Genomic DNA, 19,395 nt, shown 5'->3' with positions numbered 1-19,395 from the left:
ACAACCTTAGCCATGTTTCGGCAGAGATGAAGGCTAAATGTTTTGCCATAGGGTTTCTACTTTTGAGTAGCACGAGCCACAAAAAAGTAGATTGTTTGTAGAGGGCATTGAGATAATTAAACCTATCAAGTTTCAAAACATTTGCACCTTTGGGTTCTTAGGATTTGATCTTTTAATATTTTGCCTATCAGAAGCTAATTAAAATGTTTCAGATGGTGGAGCTTGATAGGACTACAGAGGTCAAACCTTAACAGTTCGGGCAAGAATGGATGCACTATTCAAACTTGACATTGATTTGAATTCTGATTACAGTTAGACATTAGATACATGATAAAAATTCCACCTCAACTGAATTGGTCACCTTTTTGGCCCATATTCCTAAATGGTTCAAGTCAAAACCTGCAAAATACCAAAACTTGCTATGGGGATATGGCACCTTGTAGGATTTCAAAGCAATCTATTCCTCTTCAATCGAGTTATTATTCAGAAATCAGAAAAATAGAAGTACTTAATTCTGGCCCCCTATTGTCACAACCTTAAAAATCAATCCCAGTCTTTCTTTTGTGGTATGGCACCTTATAGTAACGTTTATACGAGGTCCATTTACATTTACTTATTACGAAATAGTATATACAAATAAGGAAAATGGTTGTCTCAGTTCCCTCTTTTTTCTCTAATTCCTACAAAATTCATGTCGACCCCCCCCCCCCCCCCAAATCAACCCCAGTCTTCCTTCAGTGGTTTGGCACTTTGTAATAGTCAGGTTATTGTCTGAACATCAGGAAAATACATGTTTCTGGCCCCACTTTCAGGCCTTAATAGTTAAATTCTATGAAATGCTTGTCTAAGGCCCCTTTTTGGCCCTTAATTCTTAAACAGTTGATGTCATAACCCCAAAAATCAATTCAACCTTCCTTTTGTTGTTTGGAACCTTGTTTTAAAATCTAATACTGAAATTAACCCACAAAAACCAAGTGACTATGGACAACAACAATTTTATTGCATGTTTAAGTTGCCCCTTTTATTATTTCTGATAAGTTAAGTCTCCATTTGGTAAGTAAAACCAGCGATGTAAGCCAAAATAGGTTTCCCTTCAGGGTTTTGATGTCAACTTTTGAGTGGCAGCAGCCACCCCTTGAGCCCCACAAAAAGTGGATCCTTTGTGAAGGGCATTATCAAGTTAAGAAACATTGGTGACTTTGGTTGCAGAAGAGTTGATTTTCGAAATTTGACCAATCAGAAGCTTAGATATCCTCTGGTTTACATCTTGTTTGATCAAATGGAACTTTGCTAGAAGCTCTTGCATAATCATTTCTGCCAAGTTTTGTTAAAACTAGTCAAGGTTTTCCAAGCAGTCGAGCAAAATGTGAAATGTTAATGGATGAAGTCCTCAAAGTGATAGAATAAACTCACTGGAAGCTTATTTCGGGTATGCTAAATTTGAGCAGCACAGTTTAAAAACAATGATGAACATAAGCACTAGAGTATACTTGAAGATATTCACTCAGCTACTGGTTGAATGTGCAGTCAGATGGAATTTGAAAAATATGAGCGAGAGTTTGTCGTATTGGAAACTGACACTCTGTATGGATAAAGTTATGATGGGTTCCTGCATAAATACACTACAAGAAGCAATATTCATGAATCCATTTATTGAAAAAAAAATACTTCAGTATTGCAGGTACTACAATATAAAAAAAAAAGTATATGGCCATAATGTAAATGTATCATTAAGTTGAGCCAATTGTATGCTGTAAACAAAATGAAAGCACCGGTTTACAATATAAAGGAAAAAAATAAATCAAATCTATCATGAATTAGTTACAGATCTTTTGTGGATCCATGTATTAGAATTACCAGTATTGTATAACAAAATAAAGGTGACCTTGGTTTAAAATTATTGATGATAACATGAAGATGAGGGTAAAATGCTTATGAGACAATTTTGAAGAAAAACACTTAAGTAACCCTTCAACCTATTTTAAGTTTACAATGAACAATGAGTATTTAAAATTGACGTGAAATCAAAGTGCTGTAAGCACTGGAGGTTTTTGATTCTAATGAAAATTGTAGCATCAACAAACTTTCAAAGATTACATAATGTAAAATAAAACTGTAATCATACATTTTTCTTTTCCATATTATTCAGAACTGTTTTTTTTTTCCAAAATGTAGAAACTGAGTGTCAATCTTTACTTTTGATTTCTGAAGTATGAACTGTAATCAATAGTTATTAACACAACAATATCCAACTTCACTCGCACTTACTAATTTTGTTCCATTTTATCCTATCCAAAATGTTTAAACCTGTCCAAACATTAAATTGCATCTGCCTTTAAAACTCTTTGAACTGAGTACTTATCCTACACTGTAATTAAAAAATGTAATTATAAAATGTGCAGAAATTATTTTTCTTTCAGAAACAGTTTTTGAAATAACTAATCTTATATGACAAAATGAGCACATAAAGCCAAAATAAAAAAAAAAATTCCTAAATTCTCATCCCAAAAGTTTTATTTTGATTTTTTTACCAATTTAGGTCAATTTCTTTCAAATTGACAGCATTTTTCACTTTAATTGATAAAAATAAAAAATACATAAAATTTGCTACCCATCCCTAGTTTTTAAAAATGATGGATGAGAATGTAGGAATTTTTTTATGATGGCTTTACTGACCATGATAGCAATTTTCACTACAAAATAATGGCGCAAATTACAAAAAGCACCAAAAATGTACAATAGGAAGAAGGTATTACAAAAATCATTGGCATAAAACATATAATTACAATGAGAGAGTGTTTAACAGCCTAATTTTCAAAAACAAACTTAACATAATTAGCAGCACTAGTTTCTCTTGCAGAAAATTGGATTAAACTCCTGAGCTGCAGTAGCTTCCCTGAAAATTTAGTCATGAGCAGTTTTAAAACTCACAACAGAGCAGTAATTTAACCATTAAATCTACGTAAGCAGATTACGAAAGTTTTAAAATTCAAATAAATAAATTATCAACCTCTTAAGTTGCTGATGTAAACATTAACATGATAAAATAATTGTGATAAGTCCCTCAAATGAAGTTTGCATCATAAATATATTCCCTATGCCAATTAGAAAAGAAATATATGTGACATCAGTGTTAGAAATTCCCATGTATCTGAACATTGAGAAGGTGGGGGATATGATGTCCTAGTAAAAAGTTTTCAGTGCAATCTAAGCTATTTACCGGTAAATGGTATTTCAAGAAATTTTATTGTGGTGAGGTTTTCACTAACTGGGATCTCTGCAAGGGAGAATTAGAAACCCAAAACAATTGGCTTACCAAAATCTTGAATGTAAAATTCATTTGAGAGACTGCATTAAAAAATTTAACAAAACAAACTAGATAATACATATATTATCCCCAAATCTTAATAAGCTATTTTTCCTCAATTAAAATGGTAATAATATGAACTGAGTATATAACAAGGGAGACAACAAGAGCAAAACCAGTACTGAGTAGTCTCAACCTGATTCTGGTAAGTATAAATACCGAAATAATAATAGACAGTGAGTTTTATAAACTACCCAACATGTACCAGTGATGCAAGTAGACATAAAAAATTCCATTTTCACCATGAAACATAAGGTTGCAATAACACTTGAAGAAGAGTTTTGTACATTTCATAAAGAATTACTACAAAATGCTATTACTTCCAGTCCTATGTTTCTAACCACAATAACAAAGTATTCTCATTACATGAGTTGCTTGTACTCAAAATACAACATTTGAGAATGGAAACTCTGCCTTTTCAGGTTGTAAAAGATCAGCTAAGAAGCACACAGTACCAGCCCATCCTTCATACAAGCTATATGGAGTATCGGGTACCCTAGCTCCTTTCTGAAACTCCTTTGTGAACATGAAGTCTGCAAACCTCAAGGCACGATGAAGATATTTCTTATCATTTGTAAGTCTATAGAGAGTGAGGAAAACATAACCACTTCCTGCCACACCATGACAGATTCCTGGACCTTTCTTTAACAATCCTTTCCTCCAAACAAGCTCACCACATCTTATACAGGCTTGCAGATATTTATCGTCACCCCATAACTTGTAGGCTCTAGCAAACATGTAGATGACACCTTATGGACAAAAAAAAGGCAAGCAATCAGCTGGATAACCATTTTGGATGAATATGAACATACAGGAAAAAATATTTAACTTTTCACCCTTAGGTAAAATATGATAAATAGTCATTATAGCATATTGCATGTATTGGTGTTATTTAAGAATAATTTTATTTCAGAAATAGTACACTTTCCGACTGGATAAAAAGTTCCACTCATCATCTAATGGACAAAATTTTGTCATGCAATTGTGAGGTCATCAATATTTTTGAATGTTTTAATACAAATTGTAATTTATAAGGAATGACTGTTATACTTTTAGTTTATATAAAATAACCTCAATGCCAGTGGCACATTCTCGAAAATAATGCATAGTTGAGACATAAACACATACAGATCATCGGCCCAGGTGAAAAAAGCAGGAATTATTTTATTTCACATAATAGAGAGGAATCCTACCTGTGAATTTTAATAATTGGAAATGCAACTTAGCGGTACAATTTGCTATTACAAAAACATAACACTAATTTCTTAGTTTCCAGTATTTGGTTAGGCCAAAAAAATATGTGTATTCACTGTCACATGCTGAAAAAAACAAGAGGCTCCCAGGAGCCTGAATCGTTCACCTGGTTCAAGTTTGTCATTCAAGGGCAAGAAATTTAACAAGGAGTTGTCCAACAATTCTGACTCAAGAAGATTTGGTAGGACTATCATAAGGATCATTTCAGCCATAGAAAGTTTCTTTCTTTTTATAGTTTTAAAGATATTGGCTTATAACTGTAAAAAAAAAACCAGTCATTTTTCATCTTTCAAGGACATGAGTCAGCTGACAACTTTGATCCCTGACAACTTTTGAAGGCCTTATAATATGGGTCATTTCAACTATAGAAATAATTTTGCTAAACCTAACAGTTTTGGAAATACTTGTCTCCTATTGTCTGACCCCTTTGTTCTATTTTTAGTAAGAGCAGCCATGTTTTTTGACGGATCAGAAATCCCCACATCAGTTCTATGCAGGATACCCCAAGGAACATTCATACCTAGTTGGGTTCCAATTGGTCAGGTGGTGTCAGAGGAGAAGATGTTTGAAAGAAATAAAATTCAAAATAGCAAAGAAATGTCGAAAAAGGGCAATAACTCCAACATGGCTTAACATATCAAAATGAAAATTTGACCATAAATAGATCTCATCATGCTGAACACTTTTTTCATGCCAAAATTTGGCTAAACCTAACGGTTTTGGAGATATATGTGAAAAACTATTGTCTGACCCCTTTGTTCTATTTTCTGTAACATCAGCCATGTTTTTTGACGGATCAAAAATCCCCACATCAGTTCTATGCATGATTCCCCCAAAAACATTCGCACAAAGTTTGGTTCCAATTGGTCAAGTGGTGTCAGAGAAGAAGTGTGTTGAAAAATTGTAAATGGCGACGGACGCCAAGTGATGGCAATAGCTCACTTGGCCATTGGCTAGGTGAGCTAAAAACAGGGGGGGTAGGTCAATTTTTTTGGGGAGGAGGGGAAGGGGAGTTCAATTGTAGTTTCTCGAATAATAAGCTACATTGAGAGAAGCAGAAGACACTGTAATGGTGCACATGCTTGTCTGTCAGCTAGTTTTCTTTTAATAGGCATTTATAGTCTGTGTGTCTGCCTTTTCTGCTGGAACCCAGACACAGTTTGCAACAATATTAGCTTCATTAGGCTCATTCAAACAGGTAAAAACACTGTATAACACTGAAAAATGTCACTACTTCTCCATTTGACAATCTAGGAGTAACCTCAAAATTATTTGGAGACATTACTTTACATGAAGCATTGTTTTTCAAATGAAAATCATGATATTCATTGAATATATCCATGGAAGTTCTTGAATTGCTAAACGGAGCTATGACATTTTTGTCTGCTTAATACGATAAATACTGGTACCAGTGACAGAGAAGGCGGGAATTTCCGGAATGTCAGAGAATTGCCAGTAAAAAGTTAGGGTCGCTGCGATAAAATGAGGGTAGGTCAGGTGATCATAAACACATATATATTTTTTTTTAGCCATACCAGGGTGAATAGAGAATATATTTTAGTATATCTGTACCCAACTTGGTTAATATAACAGGTAAAAATAGACCTAAAGGTGCATAAAATTTTTACCTGGAGCACCATGGCACCAATGAACTAGTGCCTCGCCATCAGGACGAGGCTGACCAACTTCATCCATAGCAGGAGGGTAGTTCCCTTCGGCATCCTCCAGAGTTAAGAAATGATCAACTGCACTCCTGACTATATCCTCTGCTCCTGGTGTACTTTTCAAGAATTCTGGGAAACTCAACAACATCTGAAAAATTCCTGAGAGACCATGAGCTGCACCTAAAAACAAAATCAAGATTCTGTTCTATTTTTGTGAGTCTAGTATTACCATTAACAAAATTTCAAATCAATTTATGGATTAGTCGTGACATACATCATAAACCTGATTGTGGTCATATTTAGGTAGTGGATTCCTGTTTATTGTATAGCCTGCTCGTCAGAAAACATTAAACAAAAACAGAACTTATTAGTTTTAGGGAAAATACTTTATGTTTTAAATTTTTCAAAGTATTTTAAATTAAATATTTTTTTCACTTATGTCTTTTAGAAAATTTAGAAATTTCCTAATTTTTGGCTTTTTCTTATTGGGAAATAAAAAGGTTTTGTATGGATAAGATGGAAAATGCAATTACCCAGTAATAGGAGTATGCAATTGATTAAGTGGAATCCACTGTAAAAGTGCTATGGTTTGCAGTCAGGTTTTCTGTATTATGGCCTGACGACATCAATATGTAACATGCCGAGGGTACTACATTCCCCCACCTTGGGCAAACATCCTAGTTGCTCTATGGACAGAGCATCCTAGCCCCCACAAACATAGAGAATGTGAAGTTTTTTTCATCCATTTATTGAATTATAAGAGAATGGAAAGGGAAATTGGTAACAAAAGATTCCCTAACAAAAATATCTGATGAAATGTAGTATGATCATAAGTAATAGTGAAAGTACTTTCTCGAATTAATCAAAAATCAGAAAAGCAAGTTTGAAGGGAGATAACTCATAAAAAAACATGCAAAAAACTCACCTAAATATTCAGTACCATAATAAGCATACATGAGTGGTGCATTTGATAAATGCTTTGCTGCATGCTGCTGACCAGACTGAATAATAACTGAGCAGAGCTGATACAGGGTGGAATCATCTAGAACCTGTAATAGAGCATCTCGGTTTACGGGTATCTATCACATTTAAACCTGAACATTTTTTTACATGGCAAGTTCATAATCAAGGACAGAGGTAGTCAAAATATTTGCCTCAACTCTATTCACATCAGCATATATCCTAATTTTAACTGCTCAAGTTGTGTAAACAGGATTGGGTGGATGAGTAAGTTGATCTCTTCCATAAGCACATCAAGCCTTGGTTTCATAAAAAATCTTAAATTATTCTTTAATTCTTGGGCTTGCCCTCATATCTTCAATATTTCAAGTTATTTGATTAGTCAGAATTTATTCAAGGAAGAATTTGTGGAAATCTCAATTTTTTTTATTCTTTCTAAAAATGGGCCCTGTATATACAATAGCCATTTTTAAACCTGAATATTGGAAGTGACCCTCAGCCTCCTTTTGGCTGTTCATTAGTACATGCATGCATACATGAAATTATATTAAAAAAAAGAAGGGCTGTGGAGGCCACATTTGTACATTTTGAATCATGCAAATCAGAACTTTTTTTCAGTGAATTGAAAAAATAAGACAAAAAAAATAGTCCTGTTTCCTGACAAAATAGGGTAGGTAGGGAAATTATTATATTTTTTAACAATATTTTACACTGAGTAAATGGGGAGACAATCTAGATTTTTAACAAAATGAGCCAAAATAGCCATTTAATGTTTAGGTTAGGCACAAAAAAAAATAAAAAATACAATAAAATAAAATAAAAGAGTAGGCAGGGTATCAGGAAACAGACCTTTTGTATTTTTTTAGGGGGGGTGGGGATGGGCTAAGGTGTAGCCTTTTATTTTCATACCTTTCTACCAAGGTTCTGTTGTAAAGAAAGAAGCCCACATAAATAGCCTGCCCTGCCAATTAACATTTCATCTGAGCCATGTTTGAAGAAATCAATTTTCATGCATCTCACTGCTTCAGCTCCATACTGTTCAACATACTTATCACAACGACTTGTATTCCCCTCAGCACTGGATAGGAGACAGGCCGTAGCTGTTACACCAGCTGGGCCAAGAATGAATGCTGATGGGGGGTCTTTACATTTTCTTCTAGCAATAAAGTCTTGATTAACTTTTACATATTCCTCTGCTCTTTCAAGAAACACAGTACGCTTTTCTCTGAATTGTTCATGCTTTGACAAGTAATATAGCATGTATGCAACCCCAATATTACCAACATACAGACTCCCATCGCACGAATCTGGGCTTGGAGGAAAATTTTTCAGAATTGTATCAATGACAGTCTCAATGCAAGTTTTCCATTTAGCCCTGTCAATCTGAACATCCGCTCCTGTAACGTAATCGGTGAACTGATTCTTAAAGTAACGCATTTTGCATGTTCAAAATGTGATATAATTACGCATGGAAATTAACACGGAATAGATGCCCGAAATAGAGCTCAATTGATCTAAGTCAGAAAAGTGTTCGTGAATTGATTTCTTTAAATTTAGCATTTTTGGAAGGTGAATGGTTTGAGATAATGATTAAACATTCAATATAAAATAAAGATATATCGCATGAATCCATTAAAATGCATTAAATTGGGTATGAACTTCGTCTGAACAACTCAAAACTAAAGCGCATTTTAACACAGATCCTCACCGGAAGTAAAACTGCCAGCCACTGAAACTTCTGATGAAGAAACACAAAGATATTATTTTTTAGAAGCATCTAATCACAAAATGGCGAATCTCGTACTCAGAGCATTATCTATTACATTAGGGTTATTCTTTGTTTTCATTGGAACGCTGAAACTGACACCATCACTGAACGAAGAACTTTATAAAGAAATGGTACGTCTGGACTCAAAATCAAATCCCTCATGTCACTTCCAATTATTCATCCAATTGCAAGCTATTCACTGACTTGGTGACATTCTAAGCTCTAGAATATGAAATTTTGAAGTTTCCACATATTTGTCTATTGTAAATACAAATATAAAAATTTATTCATTCAAACACATTAACAATAACAATAAATGGTTATGACACAATTCACAAATCCAAACATATGCCTGAAGTAAAGTGTACTGGTCAGAGAGTAGATCTCACCGTTTCCAAGACAGCAGCAATTCTCGCCAATTTGCTCTCCAAAAGTTTATTCCTCAATGAAAATTGTTGTATGATAGCTCATTTTCTATCTAGATAAAAAAATCTGCAATCTGTTAGAGACGTTTTTTCGTATATTTATCGGCTTGAACTGGTTTCACAGGAGAGGACAGAAAGTCTGTTGATGAGAATTACCTGTAGTGGAGAACTACTCCTTGACCAGTAGATTCAAGGATCATATAAATGTACATGTAGGATAGAAGAGTTGCCAATTGCATTTTACATCTCAAGTGTCTAACTGGTTGGCAAATAAACAACATAATGAACAGTGAATATAATTATCTGTATATTAAAAACTTTTTGGCCAATTTTGGTTCTGTAAAATGTTTTATTTAGATGAAGTAATTCATATTTTGTCTGTAATTTTATTAATTTGTTTCTTGAAAAATTAATTAGTAGTGATGTTTAATTATAATCCTCCATTTTTCCTATGTCATTGTTATTTAAACTTTATTTGTACAGCACAATCACTGAATACTTTTTTCGAAATAATTCCAAAGAAAATACAGATATTTCTTTAAATGTTTTATTTGATTTTTTCAAAGACCTTAATACTGACAAATTTGATGAGAGTGATAATTTTGATGTACAAAATAATGTTGAAAATGACCAGAATCAAATTTTAAATAGTGTTATAACAAAAGAAGAAATTAACAAAGCCATACGAGCTGCAAAGAATAACAAGGCTTCTGGCGATGACAAGGTAGTAAACGAATATATATCAGCTTCTTTTTGTTTGATGAGTGATATTTATGTACTGTTATTTAATTTAGTTTTTGATACTGTCATTATACCAGATGAGTGGTTAAAGGGTATTATTATACTAATTTATAAGAAGAAGGGAGATGAATTAGAGCCAAAAAATTATAGACCTGTAACTCTGTTATCGTATTGGGAAAAATGTTTACTTCAGTATTGAATTCTAGATTAAATGATTATATTGATGAAAACTCTATTTTAAATGAAAATCAGACTGGATTTAGAAGTGGACACTCCACAAATGACCATATTTTTTCACTGATTGCTTTATTTGAATTATTAAAGGTAAAAAATAAGAAACTCCACTGCGCTTTTATCGATTTTGAAAAGGCCTTTGATTTTGTACACAGAAATTCTTTATTTTGCAAACTGTTTGTTAATAATATAAAAGGAAAATGTTTACGCATTATTCAGAAGATGTATGATGAAGTTAAATCATGTATCAGACATAATAATGAAACATCAGAATATTTTCAATATGAAATTGGTGTTAGACAGGGTGAGAACCTTTCGCCTGTGTTATTCTCTTTGTATCTAAATGATCTGCAATCTTATCTAGAAGAAAATGGTTTGTTTGGCCTAGAATCAATCAGTTGTGATGCTGAAGTTGAATTAACAATTTATATTTAAATTCTAATTTTTTTGTTTGCTGATGATACAATTTTTTAGCTTAGCAAAGAACTCCAGCAAATGTTAGATCATTTCTTGAATTACTGCGACCAATGGAAACTAAAGATAAATGTTGAAAAAACCAAATTTCTTATATTCTCCGGAGGTCGAATTTCAAACAAGGACAAATTCTATTTAAACAACAGAGAATTAGAAATTGTAACAAATTATAAATACTTAGGAATATTTTTTGCTAGAAGTGGAAGTTTTCTTACGACTAGAAAATATTTAAAAGTACAAGCAACAAAATCCATTTATAGTATATTACAAAACTGTCGTAAACATAATTTATCTATTAAATGTCAATTAGATTTGTTTGAAAAAGCCGTTTTACCAATTATTTTGTATGGTTTAGGAATTTGGGGTTTTGAAAATCTTGATATTTTGGAGCGGGTTCAACTAAAATTCTACAAAATTATTTTGAATCTTAAACAATCAACACCGAACTGTATAGTATACGGCGAGCTAGGGAGATTTCCTATTTCATTATTGGTAAAGATTAGAATGATAAAATTTTGGTGTCGTGTAGTAAATGGAGACGAGAATAAATTTTCTTCTATTCATTATAAATTATTGCATGTGAATTTTGTAAACTATGGCTTGGAAAGCAAGTGGTTGGCATTCATTAAACATATTTTTGATGTGGTTTATGAAATGTTTGGTGTAACCCAGAGTATTTTTCCACTTAGTGGATTGAAAAATGTGTTGAATTAAGACTAACTGATCAGTTTAAACAAAATTTGTCCTCTAATATATTGAACTCTTCAAAAACATTAAATTATAGGATATTCAAGGTAGACTTTGGATTTGAAAAATATATATCTATTTTACCATCATATCTGATGTTTTATTTATGTAAATTTAGGTGTAGCTCCCACAGATTACCAATTGAAGCGGGTAGGTGGACAAATACACCTAGAAATGAGAGATTATGTACGTTCTGTGACTCACACGATATAGGTGACGAATTTCATTATATTTTTTCTTGCAAGTTTTTAAGGGAGGAAAGGAAAAAATTCCTCCCAATTTATTGTCAAAAACATCCAAATATTATCAAATTTATCACATTATTCAATACTGCTGATGTTTCTATTTTAGAAAATTTGGCAAAGTTTATAAAAGTTATTCTTTTTAAGGTCATCCCTCCTGGTTAGATGACAACAATATTTTTACACAAATATGTACCATTCTTGTTAGACATACACTGTAAAATTGTACAATTTTATATTATGTTTGTAATTTCTCAATAACCTATGTTTATGAATAAAGTATTCATTCATATTCATTTATCTGATAATAAGAGTTTTATTGGAAGTTTAGGGAACCAAAATATTTTTTCAATTATCTTTAAAAAAGTAATCAAGGGAACCAAAGTTATAGCGGTAATCAAAAGAATGTAATCCAGGGACAAAGACCAGACATGGAAAACAGACATACACAACAAAGAACATAAAGTAACTAAAATCATATATACAAAGTAACAAAAGTAAATGAGCAACTCAGACTCCACTAAAAACTGGGAGCATGGACCAGGTGCACTGGTAGGGTATGCGTCCTCTGCTTTTCTAGAAACACCCGTCGAGTTGCTTATAAAAAGTCAAGTCTGGGGTAGACAAACGAGGGAAGGAAAACCATAAATGGAAAAAAAGTGATGATAATTTTAAGTTGATTCCCCAATTAATGGATTTTTTGTCAATCAAAACCAAATCACAGGTAACCGATGACATCACCAAGAACTCTCATATACATGTACATTTGTACTATGGGTCCCATAAACATCAGAAAGGTTGTGGAAAAAGGGTGGTTGGCACTTAACATTTCTCCAACTTTGCTACAGAGTAGGTGCTGCAGAAATGGAAGACACCCATGATTGTTAGTGTACTAAGTCCTGTGATTTTCTTTTTGGGAGCATTAAAAGGGAAGAAAGTCGTTCCATCTTCAGGTTGATCTGTCCCAAGATGTTCTGTCCTATAGTTGAACAGGTCGTCTTTTTTCATAACAGATGTTAGACAATAGACAATATTTATTTGTGCTAACACATTCAATAAATAGTTATGGCATGAATAAAAACAATACAATGTATAAGGACAGTAAAATAAGTTGCAAAATACATGATGTGACAGTGGTATTTACATATGATAGAGATAGACAAAAAAGGAGAAAAAATATCATATGTTCAATTTCAAATAGATCTGATATTCCAGCAATCTTTCAAGAATTCAAGTCTTAATTTGATTATATCAGTAGAATTGCTATTTAGTATGTAGGATAAGTCTTTTATTGTAATGTGGGGTTTTGGTAAGAAAGTGAGTTCTTCTTTTTAGTTTGTCATGATAAATAGCGAGTGCATACTGAAAAGAAGTGATGTTTGATCTCACCGTATTTACCAAACAGACAAATATGATTATATATATCTTTCAGTATGAATATACATGTATTTAGATAAAATTAATAGGCTTCATGGTACTTGACAATTAAATCTCACCTCCACCTAAGATGACACCAAAAGCAATCTTTAAGTAGTATTTTGACTAGAAGTATCTTTCTTCTGACAACAATTCAAACTAAAATCAAAGTGGGCTAGATTTTGAAGGTTAAGACTTAAACACTTTGGGAATAAGGGCCCCAAAAAGGGGCTAAAAACAATACTTTTCCTGATGTCTGGCTTATATTAAATGGATCTCTTAGATATTGCACATCAAGGTGCTATACCACCAAAGGAAGGCTGGTACTGATTTTGGGGGTAATGAGAATGTGGGTCCTGAAATAAATATTTTATATGATGTCTGAAGAATATCTTAAGTAGACGTGAATGGATCTCTTTTAAATTGTACTACATGTACATGTACATTTCACAAGGTGCTATACTACAACAGGAAGACTTGGAATGATTTAATGGGTTTGTGACTTGAGCCAGTTTAGAATTGGGGCCTGGAAGGGGCAAAACACTAATTTTTTTCTGGACAATAATTTCACTAATATAAGGCAGGTGAAACCTTGAACGCTCCTAAAAATGTATACTTTGACTACTTTTAGCCACTGATCCAAAATGTCTAGATGTTTTAAGGAATTATGGTTAAGACTGATAATGTCATTTCCTTATTTACATTGTTAATTTTTTTGCAATATCTATCACTGTTAAAAGGCAGGTGAAACCTTGAACGCTCCTGAAAATGTATATTTTAACTACTACTAGCCACTTGATCCAAATGTCTAGATGTTGTAAGGAATTATGGGCAAGACCGATATTTCATTTTCGTATTTACATTGTTAATTTTATTGGGATATCTATGTAGGAAAAACACTATGATTTGATTTGTATTTAATTACACAATCTAGCTAATGTTTCCTTAGTCTGGTTTGGTTCTCAATTGCACTTAACAGTATACAGAAACAGATTTGCTATGATGCTACTTTTTAGCTCTTGTATGAAGGTGCAAACTACATATTGATACTTTTTTGGGACTTTAGTATAGTAAAACTAAGTTGATGCAACCATTTAAGTTCCTGTTTTACTTTATTGATCTCATTTAAATTGTACAAAAAGGTGCTATACTCCCAGAGGAAGGTTTGGATTGATTTGAGAGTGTGTGACATGAACCATTTATTTAAGGACCAAACAAGGACTACTTTGTTTCAGATCAAATTTTATCCTGTGTCAAAAGTCTAATCACAATCAAAATTAAAATCTTGAATGGTGTGTCTACACCTTCCCCAACTGTTCAAGGTTTGACTTCCGTGGTCATATCAAGCTGTGCCCTGAAAGCAATTTTTTTTATTCAGGTCATTGATTGAGGATGTTGCTCAAATTGAAATAGTGTAAACAAATTAGTTTTTGCAGATTCTTTCAAGTGAACATATTTGCAGTTTAAAAAAAATATATTTGCATGAGATAGTGTTAAAATTCAATGTAGGAAGTACTATTTTTCACACTATTCTGTCCATCACAAAAATAGTGAAAATTATTATGTTTACAGTAGTGGAAAAGTATTAAAAAAACTAACAAACTTTAGCTTTTATGGAGCTACACATATTGTTTAAATGTAAAACCAAAAATAAATTATGATCTGCAAGGAAATGATCAAAAATGAATAATACATGTAGTTATTTTTCTGTACCTGGTTGGGGTAAACTTCCCATTATTTTGTTTTTCTTTATAGAGAAAATCTTATATCAAGCAAGTGCGTGTATTTCCACCAGTGAAGTTGTTTAAATGGAAATTAAGTCCACATGTATACAGGAAGGCAATAGGTGGGGCAGAGGTGGCATGTGGCATAATACTTGCATTCATTCCAGGTATGACCTTTATCAAGTGATGATTTTTATAGATATCATTTTCTGTTTACAACTAACATAAATGAAAGTGAATATTTATTTTTATTTTTTGTATGTAATAATACATGTTCATGTATCAGAGTTATCTATTTTGTGAAGCCAAATGTGTGAGTTTTGTCAAATTTTGATGAAAAAGAAAAAAAGCTAAAAAGATCAAACAATATTTGCCAAAATTTGTCTTCAGTGTGCTTGTTTGTAACATGACTAATATATCAATTGATTTTTTTTGAAATTGCACAAAGTTGAATTTTGGAACCAAATGACAGTGGCTGATACATGTTACATGTACCACAGGGGCCAAAATTCAAAATCAATGACATAGTTTGGTGCAGTTTACAACAAACTTCTAGTTATCAGTTTTCTTTCAAGTTGGACAAGCTTTTAAATCTTGATGAAGGGTATTTTGTGTCTGTGAATATCTGATGAAACTAAATGATGAAGTTGTCTTTTCATAAATATGATTGAAATGATAAAATTTATTCAAAATTACTTAAGGCTTAGACTGTATATAGAAATTTTTTTTCGGCCGAGATTCCAACCCTTTCACCCTCTTATACATCATCAAATATGTTTTCTTACAAAGATCAAAACCATTTTTGATTATTTTGGTTTTTGATCCTTCATTGACCTCAAAACTCCTTTTAAGATACAGAAATCCAAAGACAGAAAATCAAATGAACTAGAGGTGAACATTCAAACTTACATATTGCTATAATTATGCATAGCATTTTCTCAGCTCTCAACAGGTGGATTGATTTCAAATTTAGTGTGGCTTGACACAGATAGGGCATGCGTTGTGAGCAATTTTGGTGCAGTTCCATTATCAACTTCCTGTATGAGTGTGGTATACCTAGCATGACAACACAACTTCATGTTATTTATTTCTGTTTGTTGTTCATGAATAATTATCAACAGTGTAAATTGGATAGTTCTAACATTTCATTGCAGGTCCTCTAAAAGAAGCAGCTAATGTTTTGATGATTCTGCTAACAGTGAATGATGTCTATGGGCATTACATGCTGAACAATCCCCTGGACCGCATGAGCTTATCCATAGTATTCTTTTTCCTCTTGATGTGTAGACTTATAATTTACCTACAGTTCAAAGCCAAAGAAATGGAAGACAAAAACAAGAAAACACCATTAGTCACAGCTGATAAAAAGGAAGATTGAAGAGTTTGTAGACTAGTATTGATTGATAAAAGATAGAATTTGTAGGGAAGTTCACCTAGAATAACATCCTCATTGATGTTTTGGTCACTTGAATCTGATCATACACTTTACTGAATAGAGATGTATAAAAGGTTTTTAATTGCGTATGTGTGTCATTGTTTAGATCCATCAAAAGTCCGGGTTTCTGTTTGAAAGGTGAAAAGTCTATTTTTGTGGCATCAGCTTCTGTCAAAGGTAGCAAGTCATTAAATCCAATATTTAATTGCAATGTATCTTTAAAGACTTGTATCACCATGTGATTTGAACAAGGAGGAAATCCTGATGAAGCTGATACTTTATTTTGTTACTGTAAATTAAGAAACTGAAGATATATCACAGTCATAGAAGTTTTTTTTTTTAATAAACAAAAAGTGACATTGGGATTTTTTTAAAATTACAAAACCAAAAATGAACACAAATGTTTGAACTAACAGTGTCCATTCATCATATTATAATCAATGTATTTGTTGTAGTATTTATAGTACAGCTGTCTCTTTGTTGTTATTTAAGTGGAGCATTTTCATTGCATACATAGGATTTTCCATTACTAAATGGTTACATCAAATCGTATTGGTGACTTGTGGTGTTTCCATGAAATCAATGTTTTTTTATCATTTTTTTATATATGAAATGCATAAGTGTGTGTACAGGCAATTACAATCTATAACTTGTGTGTCTTGTGGATGTTGTCTGTATATTGTATTGAATTGAAACCATGTATATACATGATTTATCTGGTTATAATGTGATGTACAAGTGTGTTTGGTTATACATGGTACATGTGTGAATTGCAATTTTAAGATGTGGTAAGAAGTTACATGTATGAACTTGTTTATGTGGTTTATAAAACATATTACTTACTGGTATGACCTCAAAGTTGTCCGGGACATTTTTAGTATGTGTGACTCTCTGTTTGTGTATCCTCCAGTTTTGGACATCAGTATTTTACATCATCTTAGCATTCAGTACACATGTACCTCAGGATATGAACATAAAAATTTGGATTAAGTAGTACTGGGTGGGTCAACAGTGTTACACCACCTCTTTTTCTTCTTTTTCATATACATTTATAGAGTTTTGTAGCTTTTTTTAATAGATTTGCAATTTCATTGAGTAGTAATGATTTAAGTTGGGATTCCTGTGTTTTATATAAGTAACTTCCTAATAATTACTGAGAACCAGAGGCCTGATCTTGCAATTAATTAATTAAACAATGTCCAGGTAAAACATGATGACCAGTTGTTCTATAATACCAGGGTAGACTAATTCATTTAGACTTTGATCTCATTTATAATGCATAATATACTTTTGTTTCTTTCATGAAGCAAACTTACGACTTCCATATTTACATATATTTGTTTTGATTTTTATTTATTTATATATGAATTTTAGGTATGTATTACATGTATGATACTTGTAAATTGTTGTTTTTTTGGGGGGAGGGTATAATAGTGATTTACAATCTTCAGTGCAGTATTCATTACTTTAGAACTAATGTGATTTATGTATATGTTTTACAACACTGTTCTTTATCTTACATTTATTTGATTGTCTCATTATACCCCCGCAAACCAAGCTCTATGATTTTGATCAAATTTTATACGAATGTTTGGCATTATATGTAGATGTACGTGAAGGAATATAGTTACTGTTTGAGCACTCAAAAGGGAGATAATCCAGCTTTTGGGTTTTACACATTTAAGACCTTGTAAGCTCAACTTCACCGAAACCTGCTCAAGGGATTTTGATGAAATTTAATTTAACAGGAAGGTTGGGCACGTATGTAGACATGCATGAAGAATATAATTACTGTTGGAGGCTTGTCAGGAAAATAGTTGAGCTTAAGAGTATACCTTGAACTCCAATTGAAGCAAAGGGGGATATTCTCTTAGTTAGCTTGCTCACAGTACTTCTAGTTTTGGGTTTCAAAAGGCCAAATAAGTTATTTTTAATGAGCATGATCTCAGCATCCCTTTTAGACTTCTGTAAAGATATTTTGTTAACAAGGTTGATTTCTATTATTTCATTACTGAATATTTAAGTTATTTATATTTATAGTAGTAACTTATCTTCCTGATTTTTAAGTAGATTTCTGTTAACAATTTTTACATACATATAAATGCCAGTATTTTACATAGGTCAGCAAATTTGCATTTAAAAGTTAATTATGCATGTAAATTCAAATATACACTAGAGTAAATATGATCTTTTTTATAAACCTTAGTGTTGTGGTAAATATTTTTATTTTAGTATATGAAACAAGGCACATGTATTAATTGAATCCGGAATTATTTAGGATGCTGGCAAACAAGATTCAAAACACATTCTTTAACTGTAGAAACTCCTACAGTACTGACGGGTTTTAATAGTTTGTATGCATGCATGTATGCGTGGCTAAGGTTTGCATAGTTACACGAATAATAAATTTAATTTCAACCCCATCCCACATTCCTTACAGATACATGCAGGAGTTCCCCCTTATTAAGGTTATTGAAGAAAAAAAAAATCATTTTTTTAAAAATCCATGATAATTCAAGATTCAATTGTTACCCTGTTTTATTAACATTCACATGGAATTGTTTAGTTTACGTTTAACGTCAATTAGTATGGAGAATAAAGCAGGGATATCAATAGCTCAGAAATACAAAGTTGCAAGAGAAACTGAATCCAGATTGATTCAACATAACTTATCTAAAGTATATGTAGTATGATATTGGCCTGTTACCACCTACTAATGGTATCCCTGTGATCTAATTTTTTTTAATTAAATGACTTTAAACTTAATTGTCATTTGTTATTTTTTTGTCTGTGTTAAAAATTTCATTTTTCACTACTTGTGTAATTAAATTAAATAAGTTTCATATTGGAATATGTTAAATAGTCATCAGGCAGTCATTAGGTCTGTTCAAAAATAGTAGTAACATGCCAGTATTAATATGATAGTATTATCAGTTTTTACCCA

General features: G+C 32.3%; 2 protein-coding genes across 2 annotated transcripts; one reads left to right on the top strand and one right to left on the bottom strand.

The window, feature by feature from the left end:
* Positions 1-1,635: 1,635 nt before the first annotated feature.
* On the bottom strand, positions 1,636-8,682 carry LOC148614751 (lanC-like protein 3). The gene is made up of 4 exons (XM_088589082.1): positions 8,155-8,682; positions 7,211-7,334; positions 6,250-6,465; positions 1,636-4,116 (listed from the first exon to the last, which is right to left on the bottom strand). Exons 1-4 carry the CDS (start codon positions 8,680-8,682, stop codon positions 3,749-3,751), a joined length of 1,236 nt encoding a protein of 411 aa, XP_088445208.1. The 3' UTR covers positions 1,636-3,748.
* Positions 8,683-9,009: 327 nt separating this feature from the next.
* LOC148614750 (putative acetylcholine receptor chaperone) lies at positions 9,010-19,217 on the top strand. Its single transcript, XM_088589084.1, has 3 exons — positions 9,010-9,144; positions 15,048-15,183; positions 16,171-19,217. Exons 1-3 carry the CDS (start codon positions 9,034-9,036, stop codon positions 16,392-16,394), a joined length of 471 nt encoding a protein of 156 aa, XP_088445210.1. The 5' UTR covers positions 9,010-9,033; the 3' UTR covers positions 16,395-19,217.
* Positions 19,218-19,395: the final 178 nt, after the last annotated feature.

The sequence above is a fragment of the Perna viridis genome, chromosome 6 (assembly GCF_037379345.1).
Source record: "Perna viridis isolate PV_CMFRI_1.1 ecotype Kerala chromosome 6, ASM3737934v1, whole genome shotgun sequence".
NCBI classification, from domain to species: domain Eukaryota; kingdom Metazoa; phylum Mollusca; class Bivalvia; order Mytilida; family Mytilidae; genus Perna; species Perna viridis.
Note: the sequence above shows the minus strand (reverse complement) of the source record. Positions and strands in the feature narration are given on the sequence as shown.

Bases quoted from the DNA above. Each gene is read 5' to 3' on its own strand.
- LOC148614750 (XM_088589084.1), top strand. From the start codon at position 9,034: ATGGCGAATCTCGTACTCAGAGCATTATCTATTACATTAGGGTTATTC. The intron at 9,145-15,047 runs GTACGTCTGGAC...TTTTCTTTATAG, and splicing joins AAGAACTTTATAAAGAAATG to AGAAAATCTTATATCAAGCA. The intron at 15,184-16,170 runs GTATGACCTTTA...ATTTCATTGCAG, and splicing joins AATACTTGCATTCATTCCAG to GTCCTCTAAAAGAAGCAGCT.
- LOC148614751 (XM_088589082.1), bottom strand. From the start codon at position 8,682: ATGCGTTACTTTAAGAATCAGTTCACCGATTACGTTACAGGAGCGGAT. The intron at 7,335-8,154 runs GTATGAAAATAA...GCTCTATTACAG, and splicing joins AACAGAACCTTGGTAGAAAG to GTTCTAGATGATTCCACCCT. The intron at 6,466-7,210 runs GTGAGTTTTTTG...TTTTGTTTTTAG, and splicing joins TTATGGTACTGAATATTTAG to GTGCAGCTCATGGTCTCTCA.